General features: G+C 40.4%; 1 protein-coding gene across 8 annotated transcripts in view; it reads right to left on the bottom strand.

The window, feature by feature from the left end:
- Window positions 1-703: 703 nt before the first annotated feature.
- Window positions 704-25,129, bottom strand: part of PHTF2 (putative homeodomain transcription factor 2) — a 156,877-nt gene continuing 132,451 nt past the window's right edge. For 4 of the 8 annotated variants that reach the window (XM_038396671.1, XM_043497639.1, XM_043497632.1 and 1 more), the window contains 5 exons: window positions 24,614-24,700; window positions 22,681-22,836; window positions 13,989-14,084; window positions 3,924-4,049; window positions 704-3,143 (listed from right to left, as the gene is read on the bottom strand). In XM_038396671.1, the coding sequence (XP_038252599.1) occupies window positions 3,123-3,143; window positions 3,924-4,049; window positions 13,989-14,084; window positions 22,681-22,836; window positions 24,614-24,700 (486 nt within the window). In that variant the 3' untranslated portion in view covers window positions 704-3,122. The remainder of the gene's footprint in view (window positions 3,144-3,923; window positions 4,050-13,988; window positions 14,085-22,680; window positions 22,837-24,613; window positions 24,701-25,129) is intronic. The other 4 variants (XM_043497647.1, XM_043497631.1, XM_043497630.1 and 1 more) reach the window with 3 other exon arrangements.

Raw genomic sequence — 25,129 nt, 5'->3', positions numbered from 1 at the left:
CACTAGGATGGTAGAGAAACACTGGAATGCGTTACCTTGGGAGGTGATGGAATCTCCTTCCTTAGAGGTTTTTAAGGTCAGGCTTGACAAAGCCCTGGCTGGGATAATTTAGTTGGGGATTGGTCCTGCTCTGAGCACGGGGTTGGACTAGATGACCTCCTGAGGTCCCTTCCAATCCTGACATTCTATGATTCTATGATGTACAGTGCGTAGATGCAGCCCCAGTGGACACTGCTGACCTGAAGCATCAAATTTCACACACAATGGGTGCATGTGCACTAGAAGTGGGATCCATGTGGACAAATAACTCAAAGAAGAATTAAGGTTTTGGGTGCTCAATGCTGCCCGTTAGTGAAATGAATCAAATAAGAGGTAACCCTTATGCCTGAAATCTATACTTCCAATTGCAAAGCTCTTTGCTGGTAAAATAAGCCACTCTGCATGAACAAAAACTATCCTGAGTACATTTTTCTGTTCCTTTTCCATGGTTAAGAGGTGTATTATTGACAATTGCATTTCACAAGACACCTCAAATTTTTAACTTGAATTCTTGCTTTAGCTCCCTTTTCCTAAGGAGGACACTCCTAATTCCAATAGAATAAGCGTTTTCTGACCCTTTACAGCATCACAAAACTGGATTTAGGTCAAAGTAAGCAAATAAATTCAATAGAAATATGGTGGAATTACAAGAAACAGATCATTGCACAGTTTTAGACCATCGGCCACAGAACGCTTTATTCCAAGCCCCATCACACTTTCAGTTACAAAATGTGGCAAAAAACAACACACAAGATCTGCCATATTTCTACTTACCTCTATTTTTGTACTGGATTTTTCATATTAAGTGATGTAGAACATTTCTCTCATTTATTTCTTACATTATTGATATACCTAATGACAGCAATTTACATGTGTCTACATTTACTCTGAAGTACCCTTCACTTCCTTTTACAAACCCTCATTTTATTCTCCCCACTCTCCTACTGTTAGTGCAACAATCCAGCACATCACCAGTTGCTGAGGTATATGTAGTCACAAACTAATTTCCATTTTCAACCCAAACGTTTGTTTTTTTTTAAAAACTGAAAGCAGTATATTCAACACAAGTTTCTCAAAAATATTTCCATTCTGGAATAAATTAGTTTTTATAATGACAGATTGTGAAAACCAACAGCCTCATCTTTTACCCCTACACAATTCTTACTGTACTCTCCCTCCCCCTCCCTTTAAAATATATTCTGTGCAAAATTAAGTTTTGTGTAGGTCTGTACCATATTTTGGGGGTGGGGAGGGGAACCTATTTATAAAATATACTTAATTCCTAAAAACAATCCCAACATCAGATAACAGAGGAAGAAGAAACAGATCAGATGCAGCCAAATTTATCACATGAGAAACTAAGTATAACATGTTCTTAAAGCTCTAGTAATACATTCCTTCAAAAACCAGAATGCACTTTGGTCATTATTAAACATTAGTACATAGGCAAATAAAATACAAAATGCTTGTTTGCGTTGCTTTGTATATAAAATTTTTTATACCACACAAGTTTAAGATACATTGCCTCCACTATTTAATGATTGAGGATTAGTAATATGTCATGTATGATGGATTTTTGTTAGTGTATGCGTGTATAAATACACACACACACGTATGTATGTATCACATAGCCTATTACATTTTCTACTCTTTCCCAATCTGAAGCAGATGATTTTTTGAATTCTAATCATAAATATATTCCCCTAAAAGTAAAATGTTTAAGGATACTTAAACATTATATTGGCCCTCCTAATACAATTTTGTAAGTTGGATGTTATGTTTAAGCACAAACTAACTAGTAAGGGATGAATATTCTAAGGAAATAATTGAGCTAATCTAGAATGTAAACCCCAAAGCAAATCTGTCATCAAAATCATGGTCCTTAAGTAGCATCAGGGTTTAGACTGGAGACTTGGCAACCTAAATAAAAACACTGAGGAGGAGCTTGGTGATGCTAACATTAGCAGCATTTTTTTTAAAATTGCCTTAACTACAGCAACACTGCATACTAACTTTAGTTGATAGATTTTGCAAGCTACATTTTTATAATTGCAGGAGATATGGGCATGCAAACAAATAAGACTTAAAAAAGAAATGTTTCTATATAATGTAACAACTGTTCTTAAAGTTAAGTGTGGTATAAACAGCATATACTATAGTGTACTATGGGAGAGTATTTGTCCTATTCTTGAGCGTATATAATTTACCATCTTCCATTAACAACTTTTTGACTCTTAGGTGAAGTCCAAATACTCAGGTTGCAAAAATAATATATTGCTCCACAGTCCACCATAATATATTCCCTTTACTATATATAAAGGTCCTAATTAAATGTAACAATAAAAAGTGCACATACTGAGCATGCACAGTCGGATCTGTGCAAATAGCCCAGTGTTTCAAATAAATACAATAGTTAATTTTATCAAAATATCTTACAGCATGTTAACCATGTACAGTTATTGCTCTAATAAAAGTGTTATTAAAGAGCACTTGTTGACCTGTGATGCAATATCTTATTAATATCCAAAGGTGTTTAAACTGCAGCTTAATCAGATTAGGTCCTGGACTCACCAAAAAAGTAAGAAACCAGCTTGCTTCTAGGGTTAACATAAAATATTTCTATTACCTGTCATACTGTATTGTCAGTACTTCAAGTTATTTGTAAATATGTCTCATTTCTACTGCAACAAACAATCTACAAATATAAAGTTTTTACCCATAAATTATGAAGTATAAAAGCTTAGCATTGGTATTTAGCTTTCACCATAGATACAATAATTCAGTGTGACCAATTACCAGGATCTCAAGTATCTGGATATCAGTTTTCTAACCCTTTCAATAACTAAGCATACCAATGCTTGAAAATAAAATACAAATGTCAGCGAAAACATAAAAAATAGTGAGATGATAAAATAAATATAAAGATTGCACAAGACAATCAGATGTAAACACTTCAGTTTTCCAACTACATCCTTGAAGAGGCCATAGCTTCTGAAGCACAGATTTAGTGACTGCTCTGAGGCAGTTTAGTCCATCAGTGGATTTTGCCAGAATACTGTGCTACATCTTCTCTTTGTGTATTGTCATGATTTGATCTTCCAGAGCTGAAAAAGTGAAAGCAGCAATGAACATTTTAAGTCTTGCATGAATTTTCAGTTAAATATTAAAGTTACAGTACATCCCTGTGTTTACATTTAAAACATACCGCTGTGTCTAAAGTGTACAGAATCATTGTTACATTCCTTTACTTGTGAAAGAACACAGATATTTTTGTAATCTATTTAGAAAGATGAATGGCTAAGCATCAGGACTAGAGCCCTGATACTACTGAAAGCTTTTGTAACTGATATTCCCCTATCTCCTGAGTCTGGAAATTATGACATCTCATGCAATTCAGATTTCAGAGTGTTAAATTATCAGTTCATTTCTCTAGTCATGATGGAGTGACATGATGTATAGTATGACAAGGTGATCCTACATCGTGTTGTGATGTCATGTATATTGTGGGGCAAGAGGTGATATCTGCATTTTCTGCAGCACTCCAAGAACTGCAAAAAAGCTATCAGTAAGAAATAATGTCTAAGAGGCAGAGATAATTTCCTAAATTAGATGTAGGTCTTGTAAGATTAGTTAAATAAATTAACTGAGCCTGTACAGAAGTATATCTGCTAAATGAAGGCCCAAGGTTGGAAGAAATAAATGTGAAAAGCTTTCTGGTCGTTGTGTTCTAAGAATAGAATAAACGTTATGTACATTAAATTTGATGAAATTATTTTCAAACAATATTCATAACTTTACTATGTATTTTTACTGAGGTCACTATGCACATATAATTGTGACATTGTGTGTGTTCTGGATCAATACATGGTACTGGAAGTGGTCACCTTTAGATTAAATCCAAGCAAGTCACTGATAACACCAGAAACAGCAGACAGGATGACAACTTGGGTGATGTTATAAAGCAGTGGGTTCATTGTAAGCCCATATAACCTGAAGGGGCTGTCCAATTCCTACCAATAGAAATATATTTACATAATTAAAACACAGAAATTATACAAAAGCAATTTTAATGTCAGGAAATATGGAACTAATACCTCTATGATCACATTAACAAGATTTGTGATATGTAATTTTGAATGCTTCGGAGGCTCTAAAGGGGTCACAGTATTGACAAATAAAGACAAAATATTTTAAGGAAAAAACCTGCTTACAACTCCAATTACTGCACCAGGACAGCCAAGCAGCTGATTTAACTGCCCGTTTGCATGTGCTTGAGAAGCATCTTGAAGTTCCAGCTCTGGATCCAACAAATACTGGGAAAACTAGCCTTCCAAAAGAAAGAGGATGCTATGCAGCGAAAAGGGAAAGAATTCAAGGGCTGAGCAGAATACTAGGGAAAGTTAAAGAGCGCAGTCATTTCAGACTGGCTGCTGTACTGCAAAATAACGTCAAAGAGGGTTTTTTAAAAAAAAAACAAACCACCTCATGCTCTGCTGCTTCCTAACTTCTGCTGCAAAAACAAAAAGAAACCTACAACTTTTCATGACAAGAGTTGAAATATACTGATGCTGAGCAATAATACACAACACATTAGCTCTTAGCAGAAGGAGCGCTATCTATAGCGTCAAAGGGTTAATATGACAGTTCTCATCTTATTCTTAGTAGTATAGGAGAGAAATTAGTACTACAAAAACATTAATTCAGTTTGTTATGCAAAGGGAATGTCTCCAGGTGAAAACATTTATTTTCTTAGTATGAAAAGAAACCAAATTTAAGAAATCACTTAAAAAAATCAAGACAACACAAACAAATGCATAGCAAATATTCATAATGCTACAGCAATTACCTTGTTCGCTATTGAACAATGGTTTTATGTGAAATGGTGTTATCTGACACTTTGCATAATGCCAAAGTTATTAAATTATTTTAAAATATTATTGTTTTATCTGTGACTCCTAACTTTCTGTAATAAACAGTTGTTTACATTTGTCCAAAATACCTGTTGGTAATTATAAAATCACGTTTTACAAATGGCATCCCATGTTAATAATTATTATGGCTCATTTGTTATTTATTACTTGTATTACAATAGTTCCTAGAGGCACAGCTAAGACTGTGGGCCCATTCTAGTAGAAACTATACATACATATTGTAAGGGTGTAAAGAGTAAGAACGATGATGGGTTTAAAATCTAAACAGAGAGGCAAAGGGTGGGAGACAGGAAAAATTACTGTTCCCCAGTGTGCAATTCTCACAAAGGCATAAGTAGCAAAAAATGTCATCAACTTTCAGGGGTTGTGAAGTTGAGAAGCTCATAAAAATAAAGTTACTTGTCTCCTGCATGCTCATATTTGTTTCTGATCGCTTTTCCCTTCACAAACTTGCTAAACTAAACAATTCAGTAATATGTAATAAGTACTAAAGTGAGTGCCGATTAAAGGTTCTACTATACTAATGTATACGAGGGAAATATCTAAGAGACTAGACCACATGGTGTCTCACCTGTTAATTGATATTCTCTGAGTAGCCCTCTTCAGTTACTGTGGAAGATCTATCCACTTGCTTCTGGAGGCAGGAATATGCAAATTTATTTTTCCACGTATCAGATCCTGGCCTTTCAGAGTCACTTTGGCACCCAAACACCTAGAGAATGCCTCCAATGCTAGAAAACACAGGCAAGGAACCTAGGATAACCACAAAGAGGGAAGGATGTTCCACACTGGCAGAGGGTCACTCCATAAGAAAACCAATTAACGGATGAGACTAAATTGGTCTGTTCTCTTAGAGTGGCCTCCCCCTAAATCTAGGTACAACTACTGGGGAAATAGCAAACAGTCAAGTTAGAGAGAAGGAAGACAGGAAAAGAAACCTCAAAATAATACGTAACTATTTAATAACCAATATTCTGAACTTCGTTTTTAGATTCTGCCATTTAACAAAGTTCAACCAGAAATATTCTGCACCCAAAGAAGGTGCCTAAGGAGATTTTCACATCAGCTTGGTAATGCTTCGTAAATGAAATCCTTCCTTTCAGAAGGATGCATTTTTTAAACTTAGTACTGCAGAACTCTTTGATAGCCATCTTGGCACATCAAAAGATTGTAGCTTTAGAGATTTTTGGCCCTTTATGTAGTAAGCATAGTTACCAGACTTTTGGAATAGGCTCTTTTGACTAAAGGAGAATCTGAGAGCTCTGGCCATGTTAGGAGAACTATTTTGTTCAAGTGAAGTGGTTTATTATGAAAGGAAGAAAAAAAAAATGAAAAAGCTTCACTGCATTTAAACCAAAAAGTTTAACAAGTGGTTCATAGGAAACCTTCAATGAGAGTATAAAGTACCAAATTAAAACTCCGTTTATCTTCTCGTTCTGAGATATGTGACTGCCTTGAGGAAATGCGAGACATAAGGATGAACTGCCAGTCAAATGCTAACGATGTATAGTCAAGTCAAATGATGAACCACTAGTAAAGTTCCTTCTCCCTTTAGGAGAAACTCTAACAAAAATCCAGTGGAGACCTGATGAGGATGAAAGATGACCCCCAACTATGTTGGTAAGCCCGGGCAGGTTGAGGGCTTTCTGGAAGGAATGAGAATCTCTATTGCTCAAGGGGAAAAGACTGGAGTATCAACCAGACAACCTCAAAGCTATTAAATGTATGACTCTGGTTCTGATGAAGCACTAATCTCTAATGCAAAAGTACCTGAGAGAGGTGAGGAAGCCATAGCTCAAAGACTCATCTGAAAGAACGAGGAACAAGGGTTTCTGGGGGTGGACAATAAAATTATCTTCACAAGAGGACAATAAAATTATCTTCACTCTGGATTTTCCTGACTAAAGAGGAGGAGCAGGGGAGTAAAGGCAAGGAAGATGTCATTCAGAGATGTTGAGCGAAAATGTGCCCATTCTCCACACCTGGGGATCAATCTGGATGGAATAACTGCTTGTTGAGCAGGCAGGCAAGCAGGTTTGCTTGATGGAGATTTTTAACGGAGAGGGTAGTTAACCATTGGAACAAACTATCAAGGGAAGTGCTAGATTCTCTATCTCGCTTCCTTCAAATCAAGATTGGATGCCTTTTTGAAAGGTATGTTTTGGTTAAACACACATTACTGGGTTCTATACAGGAGTAACTGGGTGAAATTTAGTGGTCTGGTATATACAGGCAATTAGACTAGAGCAGGGGTCTCAAACATGTGGCCCGCCAAGCTCCCGTGCGCCCTCCCCTCCCCTGCCCCTCTGCCTGCTGCGAGCCCCATACTGCTCCCTGAAGCGGCCAGAACCATGTCCCGGGGGGGGGAGGGGGGGAGGAAGAAGGTGGCAGCAGCAGAGGGCTCCATGTGTTGCTCTTCCTTCCAGGCATCGCCCCCCAATGCTCCCATTGGCCAGGAAGGGGGAACTGCTGCCAATGGGAGCTTCGGGGGAGGTACCTAGAGGAATGGCAAGAGCAGCACACAGAGCCCTGTGCCCCGACTACCCCAGAGACGTGGTTCCGGCTGCTTCCTGGAGCAGAGCAGAGCGGCGCAGAGCCAGAGCAGGCAGGCAGCGAGCCTGCCCTGGCCCCAGTGTGCACCGCTGCCATCCCAGAGCCGCTCTAGGTAAGCAGCGCTGAGCCAGAGCCTGCACCCCAACCCTCTTCTGCACCCCACACCCCAACTCCCTGCCCTGAGCGCCCTCCACACCCCACACGCACCCCAACCCCCTGCCCAGAGCCCCCGCCATACCCTGTACCCCAACCCCTGCTGCACCCCTCACCCTCCTGCACCCCACAACCCAACTCCCTGCCCTGAAACCCCTGCTGCACCTGTACACCTCCTGCCACTCCCTGCCCTGAGCCCCCTGCCGCATTCTGCACCCCGACTCCCTGCCGTACCTCTCCTGCACCCCACACCCCAACTCCCTGCCCTGAGCCCCCTGCCGTACCCTGCACCTCGTCTCCCTGCCCTAAGCCCCCACTGCACCCCTCCTGCACCCCCTGGGGGCAGGGGAGGGGGAGGAGTTGGGGTGGGGATTTCGGGGAAGGGTTTGGAATGGGGGCAGGGAAGGGGTGGAGTGGGGACAGGACCAGGGATAGCAAGGGTGGTGTCAGTAATGCGGCCCTTGGGCCAATGCACTAGTCCTCATATGGCCCTTGTGGTCATTTGAGTTTGAGACCCCTGGACTAGAGGATCTAATTGTCCCTTCTTGAATTTAATAGAAACTGACAAAAGCTCAGCAGTCTTTAGTTTGAAGTTGGTATTCACACTGGATTTTCACCTGGATTACAGGATCTGAAAGGACATTGTGCCCGCATGAATGTTCCACCCAACCAGGCTGGAATCTGCTGCAATTGAGGGGTAGAGGATCTGACAGTTTTCTTGACATCGATTTTTTTCCATAATAGCCATGAGCCCAAAGATCTCTGGATTTCAGTGGTCAGTGTGGTCAGGGACCGTTTCTTGTGATCTCAAACTAATAAGAGGAAGGCCCAGGAGTTTATGGGTATGTCTACATAGAAATACTACTGCAGCACATCTGCAATGCTTAAGTGTAGACACTTACTACAGTGACGGAAAGGGTTTGTCTGTCTCTGTAGTAAATCCAGCTCTCCAAGAGGTAGTAGCTAGGTCTACTAAAGAGTTCTTCTCTCATCCTAGTGGTGTATACACAGCTCCAAGTGATGTAATTAAGACAACCTAACTTTGCAGTGTAGATCAGCCTCCAGTCTGTACAGAACAGCTCACTGTCTGTATGTGTTTAGACCTGCAGAAGAGCTCTGTGTAAGCTTGAAAGCTTGTCTCTCTCACCAACAGAAGTTGGTCCAATGAAAGATATCACTTCACTCACTTTGTGTACCTGTTTAGAACATTAGAAACAGTTGGTGAGCTGTGGACTTGAAATGTAGGCCTGGAGCATGTGTTGGATTTAAGAGACTCTGTCCGAATGCTGAGTCAAGAATCAGATCCTGTAGATGTATCAGAGCCTGAACTAAGAAAAGAGAGCTTATCTTCCAGCTGATGGTGGATCTGTGAGTTTGGAGAATGAAGACAATCCATGTAGGTAAATCTGGGTAGGTTAGAACAAAGAAGTTTTGGTCAGGAAATCACCCAAGAAATTAAAAATATGGATATATCAACAAGGCAACACGTGCCAGCCTCTTCAACTCAACAGTACAGCCAGCAATGCTGTATGACAGCGAAACATGGGCTCTGATGAAGACAGGAGCAGCAATTTGTCTTTCATGGAGAGGGCGATGGAAAGAATTCTGGGAACTTCAATCCACGATTGAGTCCCCAGTGAAGTGATCAGCCAGCAGAATGGAGTGAAGGATGATGTTGTTGAGAGCAGGCATAGTAAAATGCGATAGGCTAGGCATATACTGACACTCAACAATTGATGTACTGCAGCTGTCGCCGAATAGTACCCACTGAAACAACCACTCTGCCGACTTCCAAAGAGATGGGAAAATTTTATTGTGAAAAGACTCGGCCGCACATGAAGAACGAAGGCCAGAATATGAGGAAATGGAGGATGTGTTGTGATCGGCGCAATCTATATGAGGGCTGAAGGACTGATCGATCAAGGTGATCAAGGATACTTCCCATCCTAAGGGCAGCAACCACAGTTACCAGCTGGAAAAAATCTCTCAGGGGCTAATAAAAAAATAAAAGGAATGGCCACATATTAGGAGTTCCTGTTCATAACAAAGGTATTCTAACCAGTGGTTAACCAGGTGAATGTACATATAGAGATATGCCTCATAGATTCATAGATACTAAGGTCAGAAGGGACCACTCTGATCATCTAGTCCGACCTCCTGCACAGCGCAGGCCACAGAACGTCACCCACCCACTCCTATGAAAAACCTCACCCATGTCTGAGCTATTGAAGTCCTCAAATCATGGTTCAAAACTTCGAGGGAGCAGAGAAGCCTCCCTCCAGTCAACCATGCCCCATGCTACAAAGGAAGGCAAAAAAACCTCCAGGGCCTCTCCAATCTGCCCTGGAGGAAAACTCCCTCCCGACCCCAAACATGGCAATCAGCCAAACCCTGAGCACATGGGCAAGATTCACCAGCCAGATACCCAGGAAAGAGTTTTCTACAGTAAATCAGATCCCATCCATCTAATATCCCATCTCAGGGGATTTGGCCTATTTACCCTGAATATTTAAAGATCAATTACTTACCAAAATCCCATTATCCCATCATACCATCTCCTCCATAAACTTATCGAGTAGAATCTTAAAACCAGATAGATCTTTTGCCCCCACTGCTTCCCTTGGAAGGTTATTCCAAAACTTCACTCCTCTGATGGTTAAAAACCTTCGTCTGATTTCAAGTCTAAACTTCCTGGTGGCCAGTTTATACCCATTTGTTCTTGTGTCCACATTGGTGCTGAGCTTAAATAATTCCTCTCCCTCTCCTATATTTATCCCTCTGATATATTTATAGAGAGCAATCATATCTCCCCTCAACCTTCTTTTAGTTAGGCTAAACAAACCAAGCTCCTTAAGTCTCCTTTCATAAGACAAGTTTTCCATTCCTCGGATCATCCTAGTAGCCCTTCTCTGTACCTGCTCCAGTTTGAATTCATCCTTTTTAAACATGGGAGACCAGAACTGCACACAGTATTCTAGGTGAGGTCTCACCAGTGCCTTGTATAACGGTACTAAAACCTCCTTATCCCTACTGGAAATGCCTCTCCTGATGCATCCCAAAACCGCATTAGCTTTTTTCACAGCCATATCACATTGGCAGCTCATAGTCATCCTATGATCAACCAATACTCCAAGGTCCTTCTCCTCTTCCGTTACTTCTAATTGATGCGTCCACAACTTATAACTAAAATTCTTGTTATTAATCCCTAAATCCATAACCTTACACTTCTCACTATTAAATTTCATCCTATTACTATGACTCCAGTTTACAAGGTCATCCAGATCCTCCTGTATAATATCCCGATCCTTCTCCGAATTGGCAATACCTCCCAGCTTTGTATCATCTGCAAACTTTATTAGCACACTCCCACTTTTTGTGCCAAGGTCAGTAACAAAAAGATTAAATAAGATTGGTCCCAAAACCGATCCCTGAGGAACTCCACTGGTAACCTCCCTCCAACCTGACAGTTCGCCTTTCAGTAGGACCTGTTGCAGTCTCCCCTTTAACCAATTCCTTATCCACCTTCTGATGTTCATATTGATCCCCATCTTCTCCAATTTAACTAATAATTCCCCATGTGGCACGGTATCAAATGCCTTACTGAAATCTAGGTAAATTAGATCCACTGCATTTCCTTTATCTAAAAAATCTGTTACTTTTTCAAAAAAGGAGATTAGATTGGTTTGGCACGATCTACCTTTCGTAAAACCATGTTGTATTTTGTCCCATTTACCATTGACTTCAATGTCCTTAACTAATTTCTCCTTCAAAATTTTTTCCAGGACCTTGCATACTCTGAGATCCACTGAACATAAAGTCCTGAGAGATGATCTTTTGGATGAGGAACACTAGGATTTCCATCCTGAATATGGATTTCTGGGCATGGAGATATGAGCAGAAGAGATCCAAATTGTGACAAAAATTCCATCCTTCTCAGAAAACAAAAAGTATACTGTGTTCTAGTCTGCCACTAGGTTATGAACAATTACTCTAGTGCGCAACAGGATGCAATCTGTGTCCTTGTTTTTGCCAGATGCACAGACCAAGTCAAAATTATATGGCAGAATGTGATGTTGATGAAAACCTGGCCTAATTATCTACAAGACTCATTTGCCATTGGTCAACCCCAGCTAAGATTCTGAAATACCTCACTCTCTTTAGGCAGTCAAGGTTGGCCTAGGCTAGCACAGCCTCATTGTAACCTGATGGCATTCTCCTGGCTCTTTCACTGGAGATATTGAACTAGTCCTTTCCTCTAGTGGAGTGAAAGGGATATCTGTAACCTCTTTCCAAGATATACCTAGGAGAGAAGGAAAGCAAGAGGGTTTTGTTTTTTTTCCCTTCTTCAGAGCGAGTAATCTTAAAAACTTTCTTCAGGCTTGAAAGATTTTATTGGTATGACAGAAATTACTTATCTTAAAATAGGAAATACAGGTAGAATCACTTTTCTCTCTCAAGCAGGTAGAAACTTCTTAACACCACCCACTGTAGTAGGTTTAGTTCAGTGGTTCTTCACTGTAGTGACCAGTACCTCACCAAACAGTTTCTTGCCACTGAATAGTGTATGGATCTAGATTTGGTATCTGCATTCCAATACAGCCAGGCTGTGCTGTACAGTTACAGCTGTAGAGGTTCAAATCACTGGTGAGTTGTCAAAGCCAGTCTGATACACCAGGACTTCTAAGATCTCATCAGAAAAGAAAAAAAATTGCATAGTCCTTCCTCCAGAAGCAAGTGGGAAGAGTTACTCTAGTAGTTGTCTCCATATTCGCAGAGAACAAGTCCCTAAGAATAATGAGTCCGGTGCGTTAGAATACAAGGGATTCAGAAGGTTCTGGTGAATGACTTCCTAAATCACAATCAATCTGACACGTGACCACTTCCATCCATTCGATCATAATCCATTAATCAGTTGACAAAAGGAAGTATAATATTTCCAAAACACTCCCCATGATGATTTACTATATCTATTCTATACCTTATGACAAAGTTCCTCCTGTACCTTGGTGGGTCTTGCGCTTATTGGCAGATTTGCTCGCCTCAGAGCTTCACGGCAGCCCTCAGTTTGACCGTTTTCATGACCCACAGTCCAGGTCAACTCCTCCTGTGTCTGACCAAGAGTTGGGAGGTTTGGGGGGAACCCGGGCCCGCCCTCTATTCCGGGTTCCAGCCTTTGGAATGCAGCTGTCTAGAGTGCCTCCTAGAACAGCTGTGCGACAGCTACAACTCCCTGGGCTACTTCCCCATGACCTCCTCTCAATACCACCTTTATTGTCACCATAGGACCTTCTTCCTGGTGTCTGATAATGATTGTACTCCTCAGTCCTCCAACAGTACACTCACTCTCAGCTCCTAGTGCCTCTTGCTCCAAGCTCCTCACACATGCACCACAAACTGAAGTGAGCTCCTTTTTAAACCCAGGTGTCGCGATTAGCCTGCCTTAATTGATTCTAGCAGCTTCTTGATTGGCTGCAGGTGTTCTAATCAGCCCATCTATCTTAATTGTTTCCAGAAGGCTCCTGATTGTTCTGGAACCTTCCCTGTTACCTTACCCAAGGAATACAGACCTACTTAACCTGGAGCTAATCTATCTGCCTTCTATCACTCTCCTGTAGTCATCTGGTCTGACCCTGTCACAACCTATACAATGAGTTCACCTGTAAAAATGTGACTAACTTTATGCACAGGCATAGTCTCATTTACTTAAGTATCATTTACAAATAGATCATTTAAAATTTAGACTGGATGAAATACTCTGAAACCAGCATAGAAATGACCATGACTACAAAATTATTTTTTTTAAAACGCTTCTCTCACTTCTATGACAGGATTCTTAAATATGTAAAAATGAGTTTATTTTAATTTTAAACAGTAACTAACCAACAACTGTTGCAGCATTTAGGAGGATTAGCCTTACAGAAGAGTATTAATGTTACAATAATTGACTACTTAGTAGCTTATATAGAGCAGAGATCAAAAACAAAGCAAGCTTAAAGACTCCTTCTTTGGTCCAGTCTATTGCCTATCACAAAGGCTCCCCTCACTATACTCCCCATGTACTGTTGGTTACAAAGTGAAACTTAATGATTTTAATAAATTTCTATTTGCAATCCACAGTGATGACAGAACACAACAGACTGAAGCATATTAGAGAAAGTGTCCTGATGACAACACAAACTATTAGGGAAAGTAGGTTTAAAGGGGAAGGGTTTCTAATGCATACTACAGAAATGCTAGAAAGGTGACTTATTAAGCAAGATGTTCTCTTTCTTGATCATGTATAATATTGTAGTATTCCATTTTCATTCTTACCTTCAGGAGTTTAGTAGCAAGTTTTAAAACATTGTTTACTAGTGTCAGCTCCTCCTTCTTATTAGGCTTCTTCTCCATTTTCAAATATAGATTTATCTATTCAAATAAAATATTGATTTAATACCTCAACTGAGTTAGCAAGAATCTATTTTAAAAAACAACTGTTAACGGGATAAGTGATTTGTCAGTAATAATATGGTAAATGCGTAACTATTGTGGAAATCCAGGGTGTGTGTTTTTTTTAAAAGAACAAATGTTTGTATGATTAATACTACAATAAAACACAGTTTATGATTTAACAAAATAATTGTGACTCTCTCAAGACAATAACTGAATCTGTAATTTGACACATCCACAAATCTGATTGGAAAGAAAGAACAATAAAAGCTGCTGAAAGGACAAGATTCTCTGTTCTCTCTGGAGTCTTAGTACTCTGACAAAATTCTCCAGGTGATTATCAAATATGCCAATGAATGAAACTCCTTACTGAAGCAGAAACACAGAACACTGACAAATTTAATGATCTTGCAACACATTTTTGATGACATCATTGTCCTGAAAGCGTAGCTAAAAATTATAATTTAACTCCCTGTTCCAGGCCTTCTAGAAACTCTGGAACACAAGCAACTTTTGTTTGTCTTCAACACCCGAAACATGGCAAAGAATAATTAATAAAAACTTTTATACTTAAAAAAAAATCAGCTTCAGTGTAGAATAAAATGAGCAATTTAAAGATAGACTCCACACAGACAAACTCACAGATACCAAGTAGCAGAGGAAAAAATAAAGAACCGAAAGAATCTAATCTGGCATTAACGTAAACTGAGGGTCAAACATGAGGAATGACCCAATAATGGCTACTAACATCCAGACAGGGAAAAATGTATTCCTACTCAATGCTACTGATTTTACTTCTGAAAATAAAACAAAAAAGAGGAGAGGACTTTTCAGGTACAATCATATTAAACTTCTAATTTACAGTCAGACCACTTAAAATGTGCATTCTGGTTTTAGACTTAAGACTGATTCAAGCAATATTCCTTATACTTAAAGTGGGAATAGTGCTGAAACCAAAACCATCTCTAAAACAGGAATGAAGTGAGCTAACCATATTTAGCATACTTAATCGTATTAAGAAAGTAAGAACTAAAGGACACCGTGGCTATACAAAGATCCTTTGGCAATAACCAACCTCATGGCCAGTTTACACAAAAAAAAGGGCTGATTCCTAAGTCTGTGGAACTCTCAGGGGCACAGAGTCTCCATATTTTCATAAGTATGGAAAAGTATGCCCTGAGCACAGAGAACTTTGATCAAAACATAGCACATATTTTATACATCAAGGCACTAGACAGAGGCACTTTACTTACAAAAGCAATTGAAGGAGGTTTCAGAAGGACTTGACAAGCTGATAACACTAATGTCAAAGTGTCAATGGAAATCTGATTTGACCTAACTAAAAAAAGAAACTATGGAATCTCTCCTTTATTTTTCCAGCATGACCGATACCAAAAACGAAGTCCATATGCTGAACCCAGAATAGGAGGAAGCAGTGGAAAACTTAGTTTATGGAAGGCAAACTTAAGCTCCATCTATTCATGTAGCATTTAAAATGGAAGATTTCTCCAAATGTGAGTTTGTTGTATCAATAGACAGAAAACTGGGGAACACAAAACATGAAACACAAGATGGCTGAATTCAAAATTTTGTTAATTTTTGAAAGATGTGTACTCTGTCCAGACAGTTCAGTATCAACTAAGTTTGTTTTTAGCACATATGAATTGGTTCAGTCAAAGCTACATAATATGCAAAATGCTCATAAGTTGATTAATTGTGTAAGATGGTTACTTACCTTACAGTAACTGGTATTCTTTGAGATGTGCTGTCTAAATATTTCACTCTTGGTGCATGTGAGCCCTCAGTAGCGAGATCAGAACATTTTGGCCAGCAGTGCTTGTTGGCCCAGGCCCGTGCCCTAGCTACCCCAGAAGGCATAAAAGCGTGCAGCAGGGCCAATGGCATCTCAGTTCCTTTGCTACAGAATCTCATAGTGAGGAAGGATGGCATGGATTACAACTAGGTAACACATATCAAAGAACATCAGTTACTGTAAAGTAAGTAGCTGCTTTTCTTTGCGTGATTGTTTATGTGTATTAGACTCCTGACGATTCCCAAACAATGACCTCCTACTAGAAGGTGGGTCAACAATCTTAACCAAATAGGGATTGAAAAACTGCCTTGCCAAAGCAAGCACCTGCTCAAGAAGCCTCCCCAATAGCATAGTGTTTCATGAGTGTATGAATTAAACTCCAGGAGGCAGATTTACAAGTTTTGGAGATGGGAACATTTTTAAAGGAAGCCACAGATGCTACCTGAGTTCTAGCAGAATGAGCTTTTATCTAAGCAAGGAGATCAAGCGTAGTTATTTAATAACATAGTCTAATACATTCTGAAATCCATCTGGATAACCTCTAGGAAGAAATTGCTTTCCCTTTTACTCTTTCAATATAGGCTATAAATAATATAGAAGAGACTCTAAATGGTTTGGTTATATGATAATAAAAATACAATGTTCTCAAAATAACAAAAGTGTGTAATTTTCCTTCAGAACTGCTAGCATCAGATTTGGGAAAGAAAACCAGTAAATGAATAGTCTGATTAATATGAAAGTCAGAAACCACTTTAAGAAGGAATCTCTGATTAGGCCTAAAAGAAACCTAATTTTGATGAAAAATAATGTATGAGGATCATGCCATTAAAACTTTAATTTTGCCAACCAGACAGGCCGGAGGGAATAGCCACTAAAACCAATGTTTTCACTGAAAGATGATGTAATGAACTCAACAGCCCTACTAATACTACATTGAAGTCCCATGTTGGAGGGCGTTTCCCTAATCAGGGTGAGAGGGAGGGTCGGACTACATACACTAAGAGCCTTAAAAATCTAAAAACCATAAGGTGTGAGAATATTTTTTGATTTTGAATTTGTGAATTATAAGAAGATACAGCTGCTAGAATCTGTTAGTTCTATAAAAGTGAAAGTCCAGATGATTTAGTGAAAGCAAGTAGTCCAAAATGAATGGAAGATCTATAGAAAAGGTGAAACATTGTTGTGCCCAAACAGTACATTTTTTCATTTGTCATTTTAAGTAGATCTTAGGGTCCTGTGATACTGCACCCCATATTTTCAGTGATATTATGATATGATTACAGCATAATTATGATTTATTTTCTGCAGGACGGGTCACGTAAGGTGTCATTGGAAAAGTTATGATTTGCTGAATATGATTATCCTATTTGTATACATGTATCATTTTTGTATCTGAATTTATAAATATTGATTATGTATCTGTACTTCAAGTGTAATTACACCTGGGTAATACTCACTAGACAAGATGCTTTCAGTCTAGATAGTTGATTGGAAAAGGCTTATTCAGGACAACGAGCCATTACGGAAAACAATGGGCCTTAGGAGAAGCTTATCTCTCACCTGGTGAGCCTTCCTGAGAACGCTCCAAACAGCCTGTAAGTAATGGCTGCTATGACTTTGAAAGGATATGTGAACAGGCCACATGATACTGCACTCCATCTTGGGATGTCAGTATTTTTCCACAAACTGCTCTGGGAACCAAGTTTTGAAACATAGGGTTCCTGCCATATGCTAAAGCTATATAAGGCAGGGAGTGATACCACCTGTTGTTCTTTACCCCTCACACAAGATTCCTGAAAACACCTGAGGAATAAAGACTGAACTGGGGGAACTGCTGGACTTAGGCTAAAGGGATTTCTAGCCTGTGTATGAAAGACCTGGGGATTCTAAGCTCCAAAGCAAGTGTGGTTTGTGCTTTAAGAATCTGCAGCCTGCTTGTATCATCCATCAGGGTGAGGGATTCTTAATTCAAATCCTGTCTTTCAAGCATATTAAATTTAAATCACGTTTTTCTTTATGTACTAAGTCATCTGCTTTGATCTGTTTGCCATCACTTAAAATCTATCTTTTGTAGTTAATTTACATTTTAATCTAAACCAGTGAGTTTGGAGTGATGTGCTTGGGAATCTTAGCTTGGAGAGGGTGTTGCATATTCCTCTTCACATTGAGGGGGAGGCAAACTGGATAATAAATTCATACAGGTCGGGGTTTGGACCAGGGCAGGACGGTACCGCTTTGGGGTCCTAGGCTGGAAAGCTGGCGATTATTTTGGCTGTAGCCTCTCTAGTGTTGGTTCACATGCAGTGGCTGCTCAGAGAACCTGCATATAACTGCAGATGTGCGTGTCCCTACCTGTGAGTATGCTGGTGGAAGCGTAAGGCCAGGAGCATGTCTGCAGCTTGTCACAGCAGCACAGAGTGAGAGGTAGCCCAGGCTGATGGGTCAGAGGGCTCAGCGGTACCCCAGTTCCAGACAGCACCCCAGGGGAAACTCATCACAGGTCCTTTCTACTATTAAAATATTTGGTATATCCCTGGAGCAAGACTTCTCTACATCTGGTTAAGCAATAAACATCCAAGCTGTAAGGTGCAGTGTCTTCCTGTAATCTTGAAACATCTAATTTGACAGTAAAGGCAATGTTACTGCAATCCAAACTGACGGTGTCAGCAGGTCTGGGAACAAACATTGCCTGGGCCAGAATGGTGCAGTTAACATCATCATTGCTGTGGCATCCTTGGGCCTTCTCAGAGTATGCAAAATTAAGGGGGATAGGTGGACATTAGGAATCAAGATCATGATATTAGGAAGGCACCTGATAGAGATCCAACTCTGACCTCATCTCAAGCAAAAGATGTTGCATTTTTGTTCACTTCTGTGGCTAATAAGTCTACGATCTCTTACATTCAGTTTTGGAAAATGTGCTGAGTTCTTTATGGACCATGCCTGGTCAGATCAAAAATGCCTGCCCAGCTGAAACACATGGGTGTTTATTAGTTTTGTTAGATGGATAGCAGTGACATATACTAGATGCCTGATGCATCACTCCCATAGCTGGATTACTTCCTGACACAGAAGAGGCCCGTTCCTGCCTGTTTAAATAAAACATTTCAGAATTGTCTGTCATGGCTGGAATTGACTTGCCTTGGATTAGAGGCAAGAACACTACATGTCAGACAAACTGCTCTGAGCTCCAAAATATTTATATATAGAAGAGATTCAACTTTTGACCACAGACCTTGAGTCTGATGACTTAAATGTGCTTCCCAACCTAGACTGGAAGCATCCATCATCAGTGTTAAGAAGGGGAGAAGAGGTGCAAGAGGGACACCCTTGCATACATCAATCAGATCTTTCCATCACGGAAGCGAAGTACGTACAAACTGAATAACCCCTTCCAGTATATCTCTATGAGGTTATATTGTAGAGTAAACTGATTTCAGCCAGTCCTGCATACAATGAAGGTTAAGTCTGGCATGAAGAGTGATGAATATGCATGATGCATTGTGCCTCAGAACTCTTAGTCATGATCTTACTGTTGTGCAAGGGTTGTTCTGCAACTGGGTAATGATTCATATTGTGGTCTCAAATCTGGATTGATACCGAAGTGGAATTCAGAAGATCCCCTGGAATTTTATTTTGTTGTGATGGAGTCAGATTTTCCTTGTTTACTGCAAGCCCCAAACTGGTGCACAGATGGAGAATGTACCAAATGTTAAATGAAACTTGCTGAGGAGAGGTATCTTGAATCAGCCAATCATCAATGCAAGGATAAACTTGAAATGTTCTGCTTTCTGAGGGCTGGTCTACACTACACAGTTAGGTCACATAAGGCAGCTTATATCGACTTAATTATGTTGGTGTCTACACTACACCTGTCCTCCCACAGATGTTAGTGCTTTAATACACCAACATAAGTCCAGGAAAGGCATATGGCTTAGGTCGGTGTAGTTAGGGTGATGCACTGTTTGTGTAGACACTGCATCCTTTACAGGAGCCGTGAAATTGACAAGCAAGCCCCCGCTACCTGGAAAGCTAGGTGGCTTTGAACCCTGCTCCTGTCTGGAGCCCACACGGCTTAGGACCCCACTCCTTACCAGGAGCCAGGCAGCCCTGTCAATTTCACAGCTGTAAAATTGACAAGGCTGCCCAGCTCCCAGTAGGGAGCAGGCGGGAGGGTGTGAAGCCAGTGCAGCTGGAGCCTGTTCCCTGGTGGCAAGAATCCCCCAGGGTGTCTTACCCAGCTCCTGGCAGGGAACGGGGGAGGGGAGAAGCACCTGGCAGGGCTCTGGCTCCGGGCAGGGATTGGAGGGACAAGCTCAGGTGACTTCCCCCAGCTCCCGGTGGGGAACAGGGAGTGGAAGAGGGAGGGCAGCCTGCCGGGAGCCTGTGGAGCAGCCAGGGTTCTGGCAGGAAGCTGCCACTGGAGCTGAGAGACCAGGCTCTCAGCTCCCCACACTGCCACTCTGAGGACAGTGGAAGCGCTCCTGGTGAGGATCTGCACCAGTGATCCGAGGGTAGTGTGGACATGCACCACTGCAGTAATTACTGTGGTGGCTGAAAATCAACCTAATATAGGCTGACGTAGGTTTGTAATGTAGACATACCCTGAGAAATGCCGCCATTGCTGCCAGAAATTTTATAAACACCCCAGGGCTGCTGACAGGCCGAACAGAAGAACTCTGTATTGGAAATGCTGTGTACCCAACTATGAAATAGAAATAATTTCCTGTGTGCAGGATGGTTGGAAATATGCATCATGGAGTTACAGAGCTGTAAACCAATTTTGTGGGTCTAGGGCAGTGGTTCTCAACTCTGGTCCACCGCTTGTTCAGGGAAAGCCCCTGGCAGGCCGGGCCAGTTTGTCTACCTGCCGCGTCCACAGGTTCGGCCGATTGCGGCTCCCACTGGCCGTGGTTCGTCGCTCCAGGCCAATGGGGGCTGCAGGAAGGGCGGCCAGCATGTTCATCGGCCCGCTCCGCTTTCTGAAGGGGCGAACCACGGCCAGTGGGAGCCCATCTGTAAGATGGGCCTTCCCTGAGAGAAGTTGCATGTAAGCTGTACTTGTTTAGACTCCTTATGTAAATATAACATATACGTTTTAAAAACAGAATTCTTGTTGCTTTCAGCCATAATGTCCCATTAGCTTTTGGAGCACCAACAGTAAGAGAAAAACAGTTAAAAGAAAACTTCTCTCCCCATTATACCTACCTCTTGCTGGGCCACCTTGAAGAACAATTTCTGAACAAATGCACCCAAGATGCGTCAATATTTTCATCCTCTGGACAGATGACCTAAACTCCCTCAGAGATTTCCACTACAACTTCAACACTCTCTAGAGAGCATTCCCACAATACCAACAACTTCCTGAATATCATGATCAGGTTCATGAGTCAACAATGGACCCACAGATAACTACGTACAAGAAACCTACAGATCATCATCCCTACCTTCACCACCCCAAATACATCAAGCTATCCCAAACACACCAAGAAATCTGTTATCTATCCCTAGGCAGGCATTCACATACCACAAAATACACTCTGAGAAAAAAGTCCAGGATATACACTTTAACGCACATAAAACCGCCTTCACCAAACAAGGACATTCCACCAGAGAAGTAGATCACATCAGGGAACAGACCATCCAGATATCCTGAGATAACCTGCTTCAATACAGAAATAAAACCCCCTTCTACCACACACCTCTAATTGTCTCCTACCATACCACACTGGAACCCATACAGGGAATCAAACAATTACAACCCATATTTGATGGGGACCCATCTTCAAGAAAGATTTCTTTCAGCTCTCTTCTGGCCTTCGTACAATCCCCCAACCTCATCATCAGAAGCTCCCCAGAGATCAGGACAAACCAATTCAAAACGGCACCAGACCCTGCCAGAACAACTGATGCAAAACCTGTAGACATATTTCAACTGCTACGATGATCAACACCTCTCACAACACACCTTGCAAGATCCATTAGTCCTACACATGCCTATCACAATATGTGGGGGACTTAGTCTAATGCACTAAATGCCCCAATAAAAACTGTGTGGGTGAAACCAAACAATCACTAAGCTCTCAAATGAACTCTCAGAGAAAAATGACAGAAGACAAGAACATCCTATCACCTATGGGTGAACACTTTCCACATAGCAATCACTCCATAACTGACCTCTCACTCATAAATCCAATCTATAACCCACTTAAATCCCATCCCCAGCATTTTTTCCCCACTTTCCCGACCTATGACTTCACCTTGAATGGTCCCTTGAAATATGTGTTGACTAAATATGCTAAACAATCTGTTTCACCTTGTATTTAGCTATGACACTGAGTACATTTCCCAGACCCGAAGAGCAGTGCGTAAGATCAAAAACTTGCTTCTCTCACCAACAGAAGTTGGTCCAATAATATGAATTACCTTATCCACTTGGTCTCTAAATTTTAAAAAACGCTTTCTCTTATAGGAAGCCCTTTCTACTAGGGCAACAGGAACTTTTCCAGCAGCTTCTGCAGCTCACCTGCAAAAGACTACTGTAAGATTTGTGAAGCAGCTATGTGAACCTTAAAGCACTTTTTACTGAGCATTACTCTAGATTTGGCAGTAGGGAAAAATATGGGAACTGAGCTACATGTTGTATATGTCTTTAATACCATGATTTCACTGAATTCGGGGCTGTTTAAAGTCCATGTTTCATGGACTCCCAGACTAAAGACATGCGGAGAGAGAAATATGCAGGTCTATGTACATTCTCACCTGCTCAGTAAGTAATATTGAGGTATTGCTGTATTTTTTATTTGTTTCAGATCCAAGTGTAACAAATCTTAGGAGAAAGAGAGTTAATGAAATGCACCAAATCACTAGTTCCCAATTGTAGTGACAATCAAGGAAGATCTCATGTACATGAAGCAACTGAAAGCAAAGAGAAAAAGCAAAATTAAGAGTTATTGAACTTCAAAATAAAGGTTAATGCTACAGTAAGATAAAAACTTTAGTTCCTAATTTTTTTTTCTTGTAAAAAGTATGGATCTGGTTTTTACTTTGTAATGGACTTTTTAAATTAATGTATATTTCAAAACCAACATTCTATTAACCAAGATAGGTTTTCATATAAGGGCTGAGCAGAGTAAATTCTAAATTACTCTTACTTTCTAAGAGTAATTTAGAAAGCTTTGGCCTCTTTAGCATGTAAGTAAAGCAAAAAAAATTTTAATACAAAATGAAGAGGTTTGAACTCCTGAAATATCGCATTTGCTTTAAAACTGCAACATACTTATCACTTGGATTAAAAACAAAATTGAATCCATATTAAGTTGTTAAACTTAAAATTATGTTCATATTAAAATATGTATGATTAACACTACGATTTTGGTATGGAGGCCATGGTGTTCACAATAATCATACATCTAAATAAAAACTGGGATAAGCCTATCCCATGGGGCTGAACCCAGCTCCACAGGTGCCAGAGACAAGGGGAGTGGAAAGCCAAGAGCCACTCTCCTCCACCTCATTTTTAAAACTAGACTGCAAGGAAAAGTGCTGTGGCCTAATCCATCTGTCCAGCAGCTAGGTCCCATTATATGTTGTTCCATGTGCTGATAACTGGGCTCTCAACTGCCAGTTGCCGAAACCATGGCAGTACCTCTCTCTAGGTGCTGTGGACCATCTGAATCCAGGAAGAGGGACAAATATGTCCAGCAGGGAGAGCAAGATAAGGAGTGGGCAAAGTGGAGGGTCGGGCTAGTGGAGCAGGGCTCCCTCGAATGACCTTTGCACCTCTGCCATGAAATTTACTATAAGTTTCCATTCCAAAATTATAGCCTTATGTACATTATATACCAGGAAAAGGCAGTGAAATTATTTTTGGCTAAAAAGGAAATGGAAAAATGATTACTAGTCGATTCAAATGACAGGGCTCCTGGTGGTTATCTGCAGACATCCAAGCAAGTATTTTCAGTAAATATCAGGCTATATAAACATAGGTTTGCTAATTCCACTAGAGGGCAGGCTAATACTAGCACACTAAACAATGCAATCTTTCCTGAAGAGTTCTGTGTAAGCTCTCTCACCAACACAAGCTGGACCAATAAAAGATATTACCACATATCTTGTCTCTCTAATATACTGGGACAAATATGGCTACAATACCACTGCATTTCCTGTCTCACAGAAATCAGGATGGCAATTTATAGCAACAAAATGAAAAGAATAGGAGACAGTATACAACCACCGGGAATGCAAATAATTCAGATGCTATTAAAATATCTCACTGAATACTACTATATTATACTTTTAAAATCCCCAATTAATCCCCCCAGATTAATCTTATTACACAAAATGCCTGCAAAAATCAGGTTTTTGACAGGTTGTGTTCTGAAATCACTAAGATCCAAAATTCATGGGGGACAGGAAAAAACTGGATGAAAAAAATTATGACAGAGATATTTACTTTTAATCTATACTCTTAGTAGAATACATTTAGCCATACACTGGTGGTTAAAAAGTTAAACTTCTAAAATAAATACATTAAGTAATATACAGTAGAAATTAATCTTCTGAAAAGGCACGAACCATGATAGTTATTATCATTGTATATCTTCCAGCCTGGAAGGCTTACTTATAAAGTGAAACATTTTTAAAGAAGCAGTCTAAAATCTTGGCTGCCTTTGCATAAATGAGGTATCCTCACCTGAGCACAGCAGGTAAATACAACTGAAATAGTCAATAAGAAGGCAGATGAAACTATTACATCGACTGACCGCTGAGGACCTCGCCGCTGAAAATAAGGGAAACATATTGAGTGAAAGTCTCTGTAGTAATTGATGAAGAAACTTTGTAAATCTAGTCAGGTTTACACCCCCAGCATAGGCTGATTATGCCTCACAGTGGCGTAATCTAGAACTTTAAATACAAAATGTTGCATTTTAATTTTATAGTGTAACTGCACATTAATATTTCCTGAGACAATGCATCACCAATGAAGAAAAAAGGGGAAGCGGGTGGCTCAGGGAAACTATAATAGACTATGAAACCACTAGTACACTGGTTTTCCTATAAATGGAAAAGATATTCTGCCTCAGGCCATATCAAAGAACTAAACTTGGGTTGACAGCAGAGTTGAGATACAGACCACTGCTACCAACATACCATCTACACGTATCAGTGCAACAATCTCTTTCAGTATAAGGATACTGCACTGGGATAC

The sequence above is a fragment of the Dermochelys coriacea genome, chromosome 1 (assembly GCF_009764565.3).
Source record: "Dermochelys coriacea isolate rDerCor1 chromosome 1, rDerCor1.pri.v4, whole genome shotgun sequence".
NCBI lineage: Eukaryota > Metazoa > Chordata > Testudines > Dermochelyidae > Dermochelys > Dermochelys coriacea.
The sequence above is the reverse complement of the archived record's forward strand: the minus strand, read 5'-3'. Positions and strand labels throughout refer to the sequence as shown.